This window comes from Mobula birostris, chromosome 6 (genome assembly GCF_030028105.1).
Source record: "Mobula birostris isolate sMobBir1 chromosome 6, sMobBir1.hap1, whole genome shotgun sequence".
Taxonomy (NCBI): domain Eukaryota; kingdom Metazoa; phylum Chordata; class Chondrichthyes; order Myliobatiformes; family Myliobatidae; genus Mobula; species Mobula birostris.
Genome location: NC_092375.1, coordinates 53920281 through 53939374, shown reverse-complemented (window position 1 = coordinate 53939374; position 19094 = coordinate 53920281). Strand labels below are relative to the sequence as shown.

At 45.1% G+C, this 19094-nt stretch overlaps 1 protein-coding gene across 1 annotated transcript in view; it reads right to left on the bottom strand.

Annotated features, from left to right (window-relative positions):
- The window catches only part of LOC140199789 (pleckstrin homology domain-containing family G member 4B-like), a 42471-nt gene that overhangs the window by 462 nt on the left and 22915 nt on the right, over window positions 1-19094 (bottom strand). Inside the window, exon 6 of the mRNA XM_072262280.1 lies at window positions 15108-15256. Within this exon, the coding sequence (XP_072118381.1) occupies window positions 15108-15256 (149 nt within the window). The remainder of the gene's footprint in view (window positions 1-15107; window positions 15257-19094) is intronic.

The window sequence follows — 19094 nt, the reverse complement described above, 5'->3', positions numbered from 1 at the left end:
TATTCTCCAATGAAAATGCAATAACTGCCCTATGAGCAACCATCATATGAATTTTCAAACTGAGATCACTAACGGCTTCATTTAGTTAAATATTATTAAAAATTTTTAAGGATGTTACAAGGGCCTTTACTTAATTGAAGCCATGGAAGAGAGATCATATGATCGCCCAGGGACATATGTATCTGTGCAAGAGAGATGCGCATGGTGTGGAGAACTATATCTATTGTTTCTGTATGACTTACTATTAAAAAGACCAGATAAAGGGCGTAAACTTGTGGATAAATGTTTCATTTTCATACAAGTAGTGTTCCACTGTAAATAATTACAATTAGGTAACCTGAAAGACTACAAGAGAATAAGATTCCTAATTGTTTATTAACATACTATGTTTTCCTTATTTCCGTTCAGTTTTCTGGAGGTTATCGTAACTTTTACCAAAAAATTTACACCTAATAAGTGTACCTCTGCTGCAAGCACTGAATTCAGCTGATCTGCCAAAATACCCTATCAGGGGATCATTCAAGTACAACTCGACTACATTTATAGCAGAACCTGCTTTCAATAATGTCTACAATGGGATATACCAGCAAGAGCCAATGGATAAAACTTAAAATTCTATCTTTACATAAAGTGCTACCAATGAAGTATGAAAATATAATACTACTATAACTAGCGAGTCAATGCACATTGAGAAGACCAAATATAGATTTAATTTTGTTAAATATTTCATTTCAGAGCAGAGAACAATCCTGAACTTGGGTATACAAACAGAAAGTACTGGAAATACTAAGCAGGTCAGGGAGCATGCTTCAGCTCATAACCTTCCATTAGAATTATGGAAAAATAAAGAAAGAAATCAAACATGTTTGAGAACAGAGAAGGTGGAAAGATCAAAAGGAATGGTTGTGAGAGGGTGACGACCAAGAGACACAGATGTTGATGCTGCAGGCTGAGAGAGGGCTTGTTTAGGTGCTTGGAACAGGAGCAGACAAAAGTTAATGAACTTATACAGGAAATAAAACTACAATAATGTTGGAATTATGAGGTACAAAATATATAGTAATCGCTGGAAATTTTTAAAAATGTGTAAGTGCTCGGCAAGCTCCCCCACCAGCAAAAAAGCATCAGCGCCCTCCACTGAGCTCTCAAACATGCAGCAAAGCATCAATAAAAACACAGACTTGCAGTGCCCCAAAGACTACTCGTTCACCCCGTAATTTGACATATCACATGTTCTCTCTCTCCCTAACAAGGAAAAGAAGGGTGCCCTGTTTCACAGCAAGAGGGGAAACATAACAAACAACTCACTGATCTATGATGTTAAAGGTCATGATTGGCGGAAAGAGCATTTACTGTTTCCATTTCAGATTTACAGCATTATCAGGTTTTTTTCCAGTTCTGAGACAAACTGAAAGGGCTAATTATCTTAAATTGTTGGTAGTTAGTTGAGTTTAGAGGGCTTTGATATGCTTGGTCAAGATATAAGAAGCAATTCCTCAAACTTGCATTGCCCATCATTTGAACAAGGTAAGAGACCAAAAAGGGAAATGATAGCTGAAATTGGGAATTTAACACAACAGGCAACTGGACACGGAACATAAATGTTCTGTAAAGCAGCCAGCTAGTCTGTGTTTAGCTTTCCAATGTAGGGGAAATCACATAAGTGAGGTTTGAATGCATTTCATTAAATTGGAATTAGTCAAAGTGAATCACTGCTTCACCGGAAATAGTGTTTGAATCCCTGGATGGTGGCAAGGGAAAATGTCAGAGGGAAGGTTAAATGAGAAAGGGAATGGAATAATCCTTCTAAGTATAGTGAATTCCAGTTGATTGTGACACATCGGGACCAGTACATTTTGGCCCAATTAAGTGGCTGCCCCAATTAGCCAAAGTTTCATGGAAATGATTAAAAAAGGTATAAAAAGATAAACTGAGTAACAAATTATGTATTTAAATTAAATACAAAACAAATTAGAATACTACCAGCACCACTACAGTACTATAAAACTGCGTTTTAGTACCTAACAGTTATTGGAGGAATTCTTCTGTCGTGTTCATTGACTGCAAAATGAACAAAATCAGCCCAGACACCAAGTGTAGATAATAAGCGGCCTTTGTACAAATTTTCCACAGGTGCTTTGTTTTTTTCAGTGTATATGGATCTTCTTCACAGTTTAAGTCCTTTACTGTATGTCTATTTGATCAATGTTAAGATTACACATAACAAACATCGTACACTGCCTGGATGAGAAATTGGATGCGGTGTGGTTCGGCTTTCCAAAGATCAGTCCAGGTCACTTTCCTCTCAACCGCAATTCTCCCATCTTGTCCAAGCTCCCTGCTGCTTCATTCCCACTGCCTTGCAGGTTCTCATCTCCTCCATTACTGCTCTCACCTCCTCCTGAACTAGACGACGCCTTACCTTTCCTTTCCTCTGGTGTCCATTTAGGGAGTTGGAAAGGATCCTCGCCCAGCTCGGCCTCGTGTGACCACTCCCACCAGCCTCCTGTGACGCAGCCTTGCCTCTGCCTCCTGAACAGCTTCCTCTGCCTTCCACTTCCTGCCAGTACTTACTTGGATCCCTGCTCTAGCCACCTTCGGGTCACTTGAGTCCCTATACTGTAGCACTTCTCTGGCTCTTGTTACCTTGAATTCTTCCTCCAAGGATTTGAAGGGCAGTTGCAGTTTGTTGTGGTGTCCATGGGGTGCGATGCTGCTCAGGCTCTTTGGCAGTCCCAGCCATCTCTTGAGGTGGTTGCTAACCCTCCTCTCTAAGGCTTCGACTGTCGAGATCGGAACTGCATAGACAAGGAGGGGCCACAGGATTCTGGGAAGAATGCTATGCTGATACACCCACACTTTAAACTTCCCAGGTAGGCCAGACTTGTCCACAGATTTCAGCCAGTCATCCAACTCGGTGCAGGTTGCCTCAATGGATGTTGTTTGCCTTAAAGAGCTGTCAAAAACTTTGCATAAGCTCTTGACTGGTTTTTCTGTGATGGTTGGGATGGCTGTGACTGCGATGCTGAACCGGAACTTGTTCTCCACCTTCCCTTTCCTCAGCACCATCGATCTTGATTTGGCGGGTTTGAAACGCATCCGGGCCCACTCCACCAGCTTTTTGAACCCTTGCAGAATCCTCCGGCAGCCTGGGACTGATTCTGTGGTGACTGTGAGGTCATCCATGAATGCCCTGATAGGTGGTTGCTGTTGAGCAGAATTCATTCTGGGTCCTCTGCACTCTGGTTCAGCAGACTTAGTGAGCATGTTCATGGCTAGGGAGAACAGTATCACTGAGATAGTGCACCCTGTGATGATGCCGATCTCCACCTTGTGCCAGGTTGATGTAATTGCTCCTGAAGAGACCCTCATCCTGAAGATGCTGTAATAATCAGCGATAAGGTCTCTGATTCTACTGGGGACGTGATATTTGGTCAGTGTGAGCTGCACCAGCTTCTGCAGAATGGAGGCATATGCATTTGCCAGGTCGAGCCACAATACTGACAGGTTGCCCTTGTTCTCTCTGGCCTCCCTGATGAGCTGTGTCACCACCCCGATATGCTCCAGACAGCCCGGCATCCCTGAAATGCCACCCTTCTGGACTGGTGTATCAATATAGGTGTTCTCTGCTAGGTAGGTGCACAGCCGCTTAGAAACTACACTGAAGAAGATCTTCGCCTCGACACACAGCAGGGAGATGATGTGAAACTGATCTATCTGGGATCCACACCCCTTCAGCCACTCTCCACTGATCTGGGATTTTCCCCCTTCTCCAGAAGGTTCTCAGGATCTTCCACAGACGCAACAGGAGTTTGGGGCAGCCCATTCCACACACTCACCACTCTCTGCGTAAAAGACTTACCCTTCATATCTCCTCTGTACCTACTTCCAAGCACCTTAAGACTATGCCCTCTTGTGCTAGCCATTTAGGCCCTGGGAAAAAAGCCTCTGCCTATCCACACGATCAATGCCTTTCATTATCTTGTACTCCCCTATCAGGTCACCTCTTATCCTGTGTTGCTCCAAAGAGAAAAGGCCAAGTTCATTCAACTTATTCTCATAAGGCATGCTCCCCAATCCAGGCAACATCCTTGTAAATCTCCTCTGCACCCTTTCTATGGTTTCCTCATCCTCCCTGCAGTGAGGCGACCAGAATTGAGCACTGCGCTCTAAGTGGGATCTGACTAGGGTCCTATACAGCTGCAACATTAATCTCAGCTCTTAAACTCCATCCCACGACTGATGAAGGCCAATGCACCATATGCCTACTTAACCACAGAGTCAACCTGTGTAGCAGCTTTGAGTGTCCTTTGGACTCAGACCCCAAGATTCCTCTGATCCTCCAGACTGCAAAGAGTCTTGCCATTTATGCTATATTTTGCCATCATATTTGACCTACGAAAATACAGGTTTCCCACGCCAACTGAAGGTAGAGCGTTTATATGAAATGATTCGTAAGCCGGAATGTCGTAAAGTGAAGAAGCAATTACCATTTTTTTATCTGGGGAAAATCTGTGAGCGTTTGCAGACCCAAAAAATAACCTACCAAATCATGCCAAATATCACATAAAACCTAAAATAACAGTAACATTTAGTAAAAGCAGGAATGATATGATAAATACACAGCCTATATAAAGTAGAAATTTTTTTCTGCAGTCATTGCACTGTCCACTGTAGCGAAAATCTCACGCACGCGCTCTTGGCAGAAACACTCTCTCCAGTAACCTTTAAGCTATGAAGCTGCCAAATCATACCAAATAACACATAAAAATACACAGCCTATATAAAGTAGAAATAATATATGTAAAGTGTAGTATCACTTCCGAAATCAGGAAGACAATGAGCACACTGATGATGGTGTGTTAGGCTGAGTCGTCGGAGGTTGGGGTGCTGGGACACTGGGGTGTCACCTCATCATTGTCTGTTTCCATCAGGGCAGGCAGGTCATCTTCTTCTATGTCTGCCTGCCTCGATGTCGAAGGTCGAGGTTCGTCGTCTGCTGTAGTTGATGTGGAAGGCTTGAAAGACGACAGTATGCTTGACTACTTAGCCTCGCGCATATCATACAGTTCTTTGTAAGCACTCAAACCAACCTGCAAATATGCCCTAAACCTATGTACCCTTTCAAAAGTAAAGTTGTACTTTTCTGCAATCATTGTTGTCAATTGCAGCGAAAATCTCACACAGTTGCTTCGCGTTCAGTTCCTGGACGACTTCACTTTCAGTCCGTTCACTACTGCATTCGGTTTCGATTCTTATCCTTTCCTCTTCCAATTGCATCAGTTCTTGGTCATGGGATGCCAAAACCTCTTCAACATCATCTTCGTCAACTTCCACAAGCCAAACTCACTTTGTCCTTACTTCGCTCACCACGATCGAAACGCTTAATTATGTCTAGTTTTACGCTAAGTGTAACAGCCTTACGAGCTCTTTTAGGCTTTTCCGATACCTCAGAGCTCATCTTAGAATGGATGCTCAAAATAAATTGACATAAAGCACAGATGCTCACAGTTACGTGTTTAAGCCATGCCGGCTAGAATGCAGTTCCGGGGAAGGAGCTTGGCTGCTTGGGGTGCGCGCTGCCTTTTTTCTTAACAGTGAACACCTTCTGTTTGTGAAAACAGGTAACTAATGTAGGTCTTTCGTAACAGCGAGGTGTCGTAAAGCGAACATTCGAAAAGCGGGGGACACCTGTAAACCCCACCTCAAAGTGATCTGGGTTGAACTCCATCTGCCACTTCTCAGCCCAGTTTTGCATCCTATCAGTGTCCCGTTGTAACCTCTGTTAGCCCTCCATACTATCCACAACATCCCCAACCTTTGTGTCATCAACAAAATTGATAACCCATCCCTCTACTTCCTCATCCAGGTCACTTATAAAAATCACAAAGAGTAGGGGTCCCAGAACAGAGCCCTGAGGCACACCACTGGTCACCGGCCTCCATACAGAATATGACCCGTCTACAACCGCTCTTTGCCGTCTGTGGGCAAGCCAGTTCTGGATCCACAAAGCAATGTCCCCTTGGATCCCATGCCTCCTTATTTTCTCAATAAGCCTTGCATGGGATACCTTATCAAATGCCTTGTTAAAATCCATATGCACTACATCGACGGCTCTACCCTCATCAATGTGTTTAGTCACATCCTCAAAAAATACAATCAAGCTCGTAAGACACGACCTGCCTTTGACAAAGCCATGCTGGCTATTCCTAATCATATTATGCCTCTCCAAATGTTCATAATTCCTGCCTCTCAGGATTTTCTCCATCAACTTACCAACCACTGAAGTAAGACTCACTGGTCTATAATTTCCTAGGCTATCCCTACTCCCTTTCTTGAATATGGGAATAACATCCACGACCCTCCAATCCTCTGGAACCTCTCGCATCCTCATTGATGATGCAAAGATCATCGCCAGAGGCTGAGCAATCTCCTCCCTCGCTTCCCACGGTAGACTGGGGTACATCCCATCTGGTCACGGTGACTTATCCAACTTGATGCTTTCCAAAAGCTCCAGCACATCCTCTTCCTTAATACCTACATACTCAAGCTTTTCAGTCCGCTGCAAGTCATCCCCACAATCGCCAACATCCTTTTCTGTAGTGAATACTGAAGCAAAGCATTCATTAAGTACCTCTGCCATCTCCTCCAGTTCCATACACACTTTTCCACTATCACACTTGATTTGTTGTATTCTCTCACGTCATGTCTTCTTGCTCTTCACATACTTGTAGAACGCCTTGGGGTTTTCCTTAATCTTGTCCACCAAGGCATGGCCCCTTCTATCTCTCCTAACTCCATTCTTAAGCTCCTTCCTGCTAGCCTTATAATCTTCTAAGATCACTATCATTACCTAGATTTTTGAAACTTTCGTAAGCTCTTCTTTTCTTCTTGACTAGATTTACAACAGCCTTTGTGCACCACAGTTTGTATACCCTACCATCCTTTCTGTCTCATTGGAACGTACCTACGCAGAACATATCAAATATCCCCTGAACATTCGCCACATTTCTTCCCATAGTTTCCCTGAGAACATCTGTTTCCAATTTATGCTACCAAGTTCCTGCCTGGTAGCCTCATATTTCCCCTTACTCCAATTAAACACTTTCCTAACTTGTCTGTTCCTATCACTCTCCAACACTCTGGTAAAGGAATAGAATTGTGATCACTATCTCCAAAATGCTCTTCCACTGAGACACCTGACATCTGACCAGGTTCATTTCCCAATACCAGATCAAATACATCCTCTCCTCTTGTAGGCTTATCTCCATATTGTGTCAAGAAACCTTCCTGAACACACCTAACAAACTCCACCTCATCTAAACCCCTAACTATAGGGAGATACCAATCAATATTTGGGAAATTAAAATCTCCCACCACAACAACCCTGTTATTATTACTCCTTTCCAGAATCTGTCTCCCTCTCTGCTCTTCGATGTCCCTGTTACTATTGGGTGGTCTATAAAAAACACTCAGTCGAGTTATTGACCCCTTCCTATTCCTAACTTCCACCTACAGAGACTCTGGAGACAACCCCTCCATGACCTCCTCCTTTTCTGCAGCTATGACACTATCTCTGATCAACAGTGCCACACCCTCACCTCTTTTGCCTCCCTCCCTGTCTTTTCTGAAACAGCTAAAGCCTGGCACTTGAAGTAGCCATTCCTGCCCAGCACCGTCTAAGTCTCTGAAATGGCCGCAACATCACAGATCCAAGTGCTGATGCACGCTCTAAACTCATCCGCTTTATTCATAATAGTGATAGGGGAATGGATAGTTAGGGAGACAGATAAGAAGTTCTGTGGAAAAGATCGAGAATCCCGGATGGTCTGCTGCGTCCCTGGTGCCAGGGTCTGCGATATCTTGGATCAAGTTCTCAGTATTCTCAAGAGGGAGGGTGACCAGCCAGATATCATGGTCCATGTAGGGATCAATAACGTGGATAGGAAGAAGGAGGAGGTCCTGTAAAGAGAATTTAGGAAGTTAGACAGGACCTCCAGAGTTGCAATCTCAGTTTTGCTACCCGTGCCACGTGCTAGTCAGGCTAGAAATAGGAAGATCATGCAGATAAATATGTGACTAAGGAGTTGGTGCAAGAGGGAGGACTTCATGTTTCTGGACAATTGGGACTTGTTCCAGTGAAGATGGGACCTGTTCCGACGGGATGGGTTGCACCTGAACTGGAGGGGGACGAACCTCCTTGCGGGAAGGTTTGCCAGTGCTGCTCCGGGGGGGCGGGGGGTTTGAAAGTAGATTTGCAGGGGGAGGGGAACAAGAGTGTTAGAGCAGATAGTGAGGTGGAGGAGGATAAAGATCGAGCAAGAACTGAAAGTATAGTACATGGAGTAAAGTCAGATCTAACATAGAAAGAGGCTTTGAGGAAAGAGAAACAGTATAAAGGGTGTAAATCAATGCAAGAAACATCAGGAAACAAAGGTGATGAACTGAGAGCTTGGATACATACATGGAATTATGAAGTAGTGGCCATTACAGAGACTTGGCTGGCACCAGGGCAGGAATGGATTTCAAATATTCCTGGATTTCACTGCTTTAAAAGGGATAGAGAGGGGAGAAAAGGGGAGGAGGGTGGCATTACTGGTCAGGGATACTATTACAGCTGCAGAAAGGATGGGTAATGTAGCAGGATCCTCTTTTGAGTCAGTATGGGTAGAAGTCAGGAAGAGGAAGGGAGCAGTTACTCTATTGGGAGTATTCTATAGGCCCCCTGGTAGCAGCAGAGATACCAAGGAGCAGATTGGGATGCAGATTTTGGAAAGGTGCAAAAATAACAGAGTTGTTATCACGGGGGACTTTAACTTCCCTAATATTGATTGGCACCTGATTCATTCCAATGGTTTAGATGGGGCAGAGTTTGTTAAGTATGTCCAGGACGGATTCCTGTCACAGTATGTTGACAGGCCGACTAGGGGGAATGCCAAACTAGATCCAGTATTAGGTAACGAACCGGGTCAGGTCACAGATCTCTCAGTGGGTGAGCATATGGGGGCCAATGACCACCGTTCCCTGGCCTTTAACATTATCATAGAAAAGGATAGAATCAGAGAGGACAGGAAAATTTTTAATTGGGGAAGGGCAAATTATGAGGCTATAAGGCTAGAACTTGCAGGTGTGAATTGGGATGATGTTTTTGCAGGGAAGTGTACTATGGACATGTGGTCAATGTTTAGGTTTCTCTTGCAGGATGTTAGGGATAAATTTGTCCCGGTAAGGAAGATAAAGAATGGTAGGGTGAAGGAACCATGGGTGACAAGTGAGGTGAAGAATCTAACCAGGTGGAAGAAGGCAGCATACATGAGGTTTAGGAAGCAAGGATCAGATGGGTCTATTGAGGAATATAGGGTAGCAAGAAAGGAGCTTAAGAAGCGGCTGAGGAGAGCAAGAAGGGGGCATGAGAAGGCCTTGATGAGTAGGGTAAAGGAAAACCCCAAGGCATTCTTCAATTATGTGAAGAACAAAAGGATGACAGGAGTGAAGATAGGACCGATTAGAGATAAAGGTGGGAAGATGTGCCTGGAGGCTGTGGAAGTGAGTGAGGTCCTCAGTGAATACTTCTCTTCGGTATTCACCAATGAGAGGGAAATTGATGACAGCGAGGACAAAATGAGTGAGGTTGATGTTCTGGAGCATGTTGATATTAAGGGAGAGGAGGTGTTAAGAGTTGTTAAAATACATTAGGATGGATAAATCCCCGGGGCCTGATGGAATAATCCCCAGGTTGCTCCACGAGGCGAGGGAAAAATTACTGAGCCTCTGGTTAGGACCTTTACGTCCTCATTGTCCACGGGAATGGTATCAGAGGATTGGAGAGAGGCGAATGTTGTCCCCTTGTTCAGAAAAGGTAGTAGGGATAGTCCGGGTAATTACAGACCAGTGACACTTACATCTGTGGTAGGAAAGCTGTTGGAAAAGATTCTCAGAGATCAGATCTATGGGCATTTAGAGTATCATGGTCTGATCAGGGACAGTCAGCATGGCTTTGTGAAGGGCAGATCGTGTCTAACAAGCCTGATAGAGTTCTTTGAGGAGGTGACCAGGCATATAGATGAGGGTAGTGCAGTGGATGTGGTCTACATGGATTTTAGTAAGGTATTTGACAAGGTTCCACACGCTAGGCTTATTCAGAAAGTCAGAAGGCATGGGATCCAGGGAAGTTTGGCCAGGTGGAATCAGAAATGGTTTGCCTGCAGAAAGCAGAAGGTCGTGGTGGAAGGAGTACATTCGGACTGGAGGGTTGTGATGAGTGGTGTCCCACAAGGACTGGTTCTGGGACCCCTACTTTTCATGATTTTTATTATCGACCTGGATGTGGGGGGTAGAAGGGTGGGTTGGCAAGTTTGCAGACAACACAAAGGTTGGTGGTGTTGTAGACAGTGTAGAGGATTGTCAGAGATTGCAGAGAGACATTGATAGGTTGCAGAAGTGGGCTGAGAAGTGGCAGATGGAGTTCAACCCAGAGAAGTGTGAGGTGGTACACTTTTGAAGGACAAACTCCAAGGCAGAGTACAAAGTAAATGGCAGGATACTTGGTAATGTGGAGGTGCAGAGGGATCTGGGGGTACATGAAAGTTGTCTCACAGGTAGATAGAGTAGTTAAGAAAGTTTATGGAGTGTTAGCTTTCATAAGTTGAGGGATAGAGTTTAAGAGTCACAGGGTAATGATGCAGCTCTATAAAACTCTGGTTATGCCACACTTTTGAGTACTGTATCCAGTTCCGGTTGCCTCACTATGGGAAGGATGTGGAAGCATTGGAAAGGATGCAGAGGAGATTTACCAGGATGCTGCCTGGTTTAGAGAGTATGCATTATGATCAGAGATTAAGGGAGCAAGAGCTTTATTCTCCGGAGAGAAGGAGGATGAGAGGAGACATCATAGAGGTATATAAGATATTAAGAGGAATAGATAGTGTGGACAGCTAGCGCCTCTTCCCCAGGGCACTGCTGCTCAATACAAGAGGACATGGCTTTAAAGTAAAGGGTGGGAAGTTCAAGGGGGATATTAGAGGAAGGTTTTTTCACTCAGAGAGTTGTTGGTGCATGGAATGCGCTGCCTGAGTCAGTGGTGGAGGCAGATACACTAGTGAAATTAAAGAGAATACTAGGCAGGTATATGGAGTAATTTAAGGTAGGGGGTTATATGGGAGGCAGGGTTTAAGGGTCAGCACAGCATTGTCGGCCAAAGGGCCTGTACTGTGCTGTACTATTCTATGTCTGTCTATCTATGTATAATACTCCTCACATTAAAATAGACACATCTCAAACCATCGGTCTGAGTGCATCCCTTCTCTATCACCTGCCTATCCTCCCTTTCGCACTGTCTCCAGGCTTTCTCTATTTGTGACCCAACCTCCCTTTCCTCTGTCACTGCAGTTCGGTTCCCACCCCCCAGCAATTCTAGTCTAAACCTCTCCCCAATAGCCTTTGCAAACCCCACCAGGATGTTGGTCCCCCTCAGATACAAGTGCAATCCGTTTTTTTTTGTACAGGTCACACCTGCCCCAGAAGAGCTCCCAATGATCCAGAAATCCGAATCCCTGCACCCTGCTCCAATCCCTCAGCCACGCATTTATCCTCCACCTCATTCTATTACTATACTCACTGTCACGTGGCACAGGCAGTAATCCCGAGATTACTACCTTTGAGGTCCTGCTTCTCAACTTCCTTCCTAACTCCCTGTAGTCTGTTTTCAGGACCTTCTCCCTTTTCCTACCATGTCGTTGGTACCAATATGTCCTTCCCACTTCAAGATATCATGGACACGATCAGAATCATAATATAGCGCAGAGAGAGAGTTGGGGAGTGTTACAAGTAAATACCTGGAACATAAACTGCTCCACACAACCGCCGAAAAGGCACGCCAAGCTGGGGCCCATGTGGCTACCCTCGGCTACACTTCGGTTTGGAGAAAGTGGGAAAAAGAAAAAGGAATTGGTGAGTGTGAGGACCAGTTCTGTCAGATAGAGGAGGGTGTTGGTAGAGAATCACATGTTTATGAAATTTCCCACTGGACTTCTTTATTAGAAGCACGAAAGTGAATGTAATACACCCAAGCCCTTGATTTTGTACTTATTAGTGACAGGAGAATCATACAACTTCTTACGCACTCTATCAGGCATGCCAAAAAATTCAGAAACCAGTTAAAAGTCATGTTCTTGACTTTGTTTGAATACTAACATCAAGTTTATTGTCTTCATCTCTGTTCAAAATGGACATCCCTCTGAGGCTGTGCCTTCTGGTCCTAGACCCTTCCATTGTAGGAAACATTCTCTCCACATCCACTCTATTCCATAAGTTTCAATGAGATTGAAACTTACTCTTCTAAACTCCAATGGGTACAGGCCCAGGCTATCATATATTCACCCTTTCATTCCCAGATCATTCTCATGAACCTCCTCTGGACCCTCTGCAATGCCAACACATCCTATTTTAGATAAGGGGTTCAAAACTGCTCACCATACTCCAAGTGCAATTGGACCAATGCCATATAAAGCCTCAGCATTACATCCTTGTTTTTATACTCCAGTCCTCTTGAAATGAAGGCTAATACTGCATTTGCCTTTCTTACCACCGACTCAACCTGCAAGTTACCTTTAGGGAATCCTCTTAAGTTCCTTTGTGTTTTAGATTTCTGGATTTTCATTCCACTTCGAAAACAGTCGACCCTTTTATTTCTTCTACCACAGTGCATGACCACACACACTTCCTGACACTGTATTCCATCTGCCATTTCTTTACCCAATCTGTCTACTAGGTCGTTCTGAAGCATCTCTACTTCCTCAAAACTTTCTATTGTTGGGTATTGAGCACTGTACTTCTTTGCCGTCTATTTTACATAATCTTATCACTTTACCTTGCTGAGAACTATCCCGACAAATCACTAATAGCCATCCATTTCGTAAAATCATTGCTCCTTTAATCTTGCCTAGAATTTTGTTCAGCATCTTTGTCAAACGAGTCGGGTTCCAATCACCAAATGACGCCCCATCTTCACTTAGTTTGATAATTGCTTTAATTTCATCTTCTTTCCATTGTTTTGCTGTCCTGCTTTGATCATCTGCTGATTCCTCAGAGTTTGATATCCCGTACCTCTACTTTCTTTTCTTCCTCTTTCCATTCCATTCCTCTTTCCCGCCGACCTCCATCTCTAGCTCGCTTCCACTCTCGCCAAAAACTTCAACAGCTTGGCTCTTTCCTTGATGTTCTCTCTCTCTGCCATTTTCCAGTCACAACTCAACTCAACCACAGTTCACCACTCACCAACACCAGTTCCCCTCTCAGCCGCTGTCCCCAGAGAACTTGCTCACTCATTTACCTGAAGAGATTGGTACACTGGAAAATTTGGAGGAATTGTATTTAAATGATAATCTATTTTTAAAAGAAAAGGTTTCAATCAAAGCAAGCAGTTGAGAAGAAGGGTGTGAGAAATCGGGTAGAAAAAGTCTCGGGGAGACTGCTCGGGGAGAAGGGTCTGCACTGCATTGAGTTCATCTGGTAGTGAAGTATCACTGCCATTCATACTATTAGATTTCGCTTTGTAGGAAGTAATGTCTTGCAGACCCTGCCAGAGTTGCGGTGCAGCTGATGCTGCTCCAACCTCATTCGAAATTGTCTCTTCGCCTTTGAAATAGCCCTCTGCAAATCATAACTGGCTTTCTGGTACAGTCCTGGGTTGCCAGACTTAAATGCCACAGATCTAGCCTTCAGCAGACAACCTACCTCCTGATTCATCCACAGCTTTTGGTTTGGGAATGTACAATAAGTCTCTGTGGGCACACACTCATCCACACAGGTTTTAATGAAGTTGGTAACAACTGCAGCATACTCATCCAGGTTCGAAGATGAATCCCGGAATGCAGTCCAGTCCATCGATTCAAAGCAGTCCTGCAGGCGCTTCTGTGCTTCCCTTGTCCATACCTTCTTGGTCCTCACTACTGGTGCTGCAGTCTTCAGTCTCTCCTTATACTCAGGGAGTAGAAGTACAGCTAGGTGATCAGGTTTCGCGAAGTGAGGGTGTAGAATAGTACGGTAGACATTCTTGATGGTGTTGTAGCAATGGTCCAGTGTGTTGTTTCCTCTGGTATTGCAAGTGATCTGTTGATGGCAGTTGCTTAGTGATTTTTTCAGACTGGCCTGGTAACCTTTAACCTCTGATAATTTCCCCCCTCCTCCTCTCTTCTTCCATTGCCCACCCAGCTCCCTACTTACCTCTTGTCTTCTCTGCCCTGCCTATCACTAACAGCACCCTCCCCCATGCCCTTCCTCCTTCCCTTTCTCTCACAGTCTATTCTCCTCTCCTTTCAGATTCCTTCTTCTTCAGTTCTTTACCTTTTCCACCAATCCCCTCCCAGCTTCTCACTTCATCACCCCTCCCTCAACCACCCATCCTATTCCCCCCCACTTTCACCAGGCTTCACCTATCACCTTTGAGCTCGTACTACTTTCCCCAACCTTCTTATTCTAGCTTCTTTTCCCTGAAGAAAGGTCTCTGCCTGAAAACTTGACTATTCATTCCTTTACATAGATGCTGCCAGACTTGCTGCATTCCTCCAGTATTATACGTAACTCTGGATTTCTATCATCTGTAGAATCTCGTGTTTATATTTTAGATGCCTGCAGTTTCTACTCTGGGTGCTTTGGAACAGACATCAGTATTGAATATTCAAAGGGGTTCTGCTCATTGGGATGTGCTGCCATTGTAAATATATTTTGAAAATTACCCATCTATATTCAAAATATTAAAATTAAGTAGAAAAATATAACAACTGAAACTGTAGTTAATTGTTTATTAAAATATAGAACACTGTCTCAGAGAGTGAGAGTTGGATTCTCTTGGACATGACCTCATTCTCTCTCCTGAAAGTTCACTATGTGAATCAAGACTTTGATATTTCCCAGTTAGCTTCCACGTGCCTCATTTTAGTCAGTGACATCACATGCATCTCTGCTGACTATAAGTCTTTATTCCTCATTTATTTTGGCTTAAGAAGGCCTGTATTTTTTTTCCTTCATGGTATCTGCAGAAGTAGTAACTGGACTGTGGATACCAAAATTCATGCTCTTTGCTTTGCAAGAAGAATATTTAAAGTTACCTGAACATTCCTGCTCCAGGGATATATGACTCCTCTTTGCTTAGTCTGGCAAGGATTACTCCTCCTTCAAGCTGCAATTTAACTAAGCTCCTATCTTCCAGTACATTGTTCATAAGTTGCTTATATTGCTGCAAAAGAACTCTAGCCTCCTGTAAACAAAGTTAAATTGTATGCATAGGTTACAAAATAAATCATTTGCCTAACACTCAACAATGTTAATACAATCAAATCAACAATCATTTTTGGTAAAACACATGTCTTTTGAAGAGTTAGTCGCCAATATTATTATTAGGCTTACAGTAAAAGGTTTTCAATTTTCAAAGCAGTAAAACTAATATATTATTTTGAGGAACAAGGAATCTTCATGTTTTAACTATATTGGTACAAAAGTAGTAATGTATTTCGAGAGTTTGGTCCTGGGATGAAACTGTGAAATCCTCTTGGAAAAGGATTCCCATGTCACTTAGTTTTTACACTAAAATATAACATACTTAAAATGTACACACAGTCCCACCCATTCTCCAAAAATGGTTGAAATTGAACAGCTAGTGGAAAGGTATGGGCTTTAGACCCTAGATCGGGATTCACATCAAAAGAACATAACCACTATATTGTAAGTGTGAAACAATTCTGTGGCTAAATATATATAAAAATTCAATCATTATAGTTACTGTATTATATAATAATGTGGCAAAATATATTAATGTCATGAGAGTGTTAGGAAATGACCGGCACCAAGAACAGAAAGTGTAACATCTTTCCTTGATGTTAACGTCGCTCTATCACCCACCACCAACATACTACGGGATACCATTGACCAGAAACACAAATGGATAAGTCATAAATACAAGAACAAGATAGAGGCAATGTGTAGAGTTTCAGATTCATTTATTTATCACACGTACATCAAACATACGGTGAAATATGCTCACGCAACACACATCAAAGTTGCTGGTGAACGCAGCAGGCCAGGCAGCATCTGTAGGAAGAGGTGCAGTTGATGTTTCAGGCCGAGACCCTTCGTCAGGACTAACTGAAGGAAGAGTGAGTAAGGGATTTGAAAGTTGGAGGGGGAGGGGGAGATCCAAAATGATAGGAGAAGACAGGAGGGGGAGGGATGGAGCCAAGAGCTGGACAGGTGATAGGCAAAAGGGGATACGAGAGGATCATGGGACAGGAGGTCCGGGAAGAAAGACAAGGAGGGCGGGGGGGGGGACCCAGAGGATGGGCAAGAGGTATATTCAGAGGGACAGAGGGAGAAAAAGGAGAGTGAGAGAAAGAATGTGTGTATAAAAATAAGTTAACAGATGGGTTACGAGGGGGAGGTGGGGCCTTAGCGGAAGTTAGAGAAGTCGATGTTCATGCCATCAGGTTGGAGGCTACCCAGACGGAATATAAGGTGTTGTTCCTCCAACCTGAGTGTGGCTTCATCTTTACAGTAGAGGAGGCCGTGGATAGACATGTCAGAATGGGAATGGGATGTGGAATTAAAATGTGTGGCCACTGGGAGATCCTGCTTTCTCTGGCGGACAGAGCGTAGATGTTCAGCAAAGCGGTCTCCCAGTCTGCGTCGGGTCTCGCCAATATATAAAAGGCCACATCGGGAGCACCGGACGCAGTATATCACCCCAGTCGACTCACAGGTGAAGTGTTGCCTCACCTGGAAGGACTGTTTGGGGCCCTGAATGGTGGTAAGGGAGGAAGTGTAAGGGCATGTGTAGCACTTGTTCCGCTTACACAGATAAGTGCCAGGAGGGAGATCAGTGGGGAGGGATGGGGGGGACGAATGGACAAGGGAGTTGCATAGGGAGCGATCCCTGCGGAATGCAGAGAGGGGGGGGGAGGGAAAGATGTGCTTAGTGGTGGGATCCCGTTGGAGGTGGCGGAAGTTACGGAGAATAATATGTTGGACCCAGAGGCTGGTGGGGTGGCAGGTGAGGACCAGGGGAACCCTATTCCCAGTGGGGTGGTGGGAGGATGGAGTGAGAGTAGATGTACGTGAAATGGGGGAGATGCGTTTAAGAGCAGAGTTGATAGTGGAGGAAGGGAAGCCCCTTTCTTTAAAAAAGGAAGACATCTCCCTCGTCCTAGAATGAAAAGCCTCATCCTGAGAGCAGATGCGGCGGAGACGGAGGAATTGTGAGAAGGGGATGGCGTTTTTGCAAGAGATAGGGTGAGAAGAGGAATAGTCCAGATAGCTGTGAGAGTCAGTAGGCTTATAGTAGACATCAGTGGATAAGCTGTCTCCAGAGACAGAGACAGAAAGATCTAGAAAGGGGAGGGAGGTGTCGGAAATGGACCAGGTAAACTTGAGGGCAGGGTGAAAGTTGGAGGCAAAGTTAATAAAGTCAACGAGCTCTGCATGCGTGCAAGAAGCAGCGCCAATGCAGTCGTCGATGTAGCGAAGGAAAAGTGGGGGACAGATACCAGAATAGGCACGGAACATAGATTGTTCCACAAAGCCAACAAAAAGGCAGGCATAGCTAGGACCCATACGGGTGCCCATAGCTACACCTTTAGTTTGGAGGAAGTGGGAGGAGCCAAAGGAGAAATTATTAAGAGTAAGGACTAATTCCGCTAGACGGAGCAGAGTGGTGGTAGGGGGAACTGATTAGGTCTGGAATCCAAAAAGAAGCGTAGAGCTTTGAGACCTTCCTGATGGGGGATGGAAGTATATAAGGACTGGACATCCATGGTGAAAATAAAGCGGTGGGGGCCAGGGAACTTAAAATCATCGAAAAGTTTAAGAGCGTGAGAAGTGTCACCAACATAGGTCGGAAGGGATTGAACAAGGGGTGATAAAACCATGTCGAGGTATGCAGAAACGAGTTCGGTGGGGCAGGAGCAAGCTGAGACAGTAGGTCGGCCAGGACAGGCAGGTTTGTGGATCTTGGGTAGGAGGTAGAAACGGGAAGTGCGGGGTGTGGGAACTATAAGGTTGGTAGCAGTGGATGGGAGATCCCCTGAGCGGATAAAGTCGGTGATGGTGTGGGAGACAATGGCCTGGTGCTTCTAAGTGGGGTCACGATCGAGGGGTAAATAAGAGGAGGTATCCGCGAGTTGTCGCTGTGCCTCGGCAAGGTAGAGGTCAGTACGCCAGACTACAACAGCACCCCCCTTATCGGTGGGTTTAATAATAAGGTTAGGATTAGTGCGGAGGGAGTGGAGAGCAGAGCGTTCCGAAGGAGTGAGGTTGGAATGGGGACAAGGTGCGGTGAAGTCGAGACGGTTGATGTCCCGTCGGCAGTTAGCGATAAAGAGATCCAGAGCAGGCAGAAGACCAGAGCGGGGTGTCCATGAAGAAGAGGAGGGTTGAAGACGGGAGAAGGGGTCATCGGTGGGGGTGGAAGAGTCCTTGCCGAAGAAGTAGGCTCGGAGACGGAGACGGCGGAAGAAAAGTTCCGCATCATGGCGAACACAGAACTCGCTGAGGTGTGGGCGAAGGGGTACAAACGTGAGGCCCTTACTGAGAACAGAGCGTTCTGCCTCCGATAGTTGAAGGTCGGAGGGGATGGTAAAGACCCGGCAAGGATGAGAGCTGGGATCAGAGGGGGGAGGGGGCAGGCTGGGTGTGTCAATGGAGAGGGGAGGGTTGGGGTGAGAGGAAGATGGAGCCTCCGAGGGCCCAGGAGCTGACGGTGGGATCTGAGGGAAACGGGATTGCAGAGTATTGGTGAGGGAAGGGGAGACGGGAGTCACAACAGCAGCACATAAAGACCCGGCCTGGAGTTCAAGGCTGGAATCTTGAGAGCTGGGATCAGAGGCGGGAGGGGGGAGGCTGGGGGTGTCAATGGAGAGGGGAGGGTTGGGGTGAGAGGAAGATGGAGCCTCTGAGGGCCCAGGAGTTGACGGTGGGATCTGAGGAAGACGGGGTTGCGGAGTGGTGGTGGGGGAAGGGGAGACGGGAGTCACAATAGCAGCACGTAAAGACCCGGCCTGGAGTTCAAGGCTGGAGTCACAGTTAAATATGCTGTTTGCATTAACAGT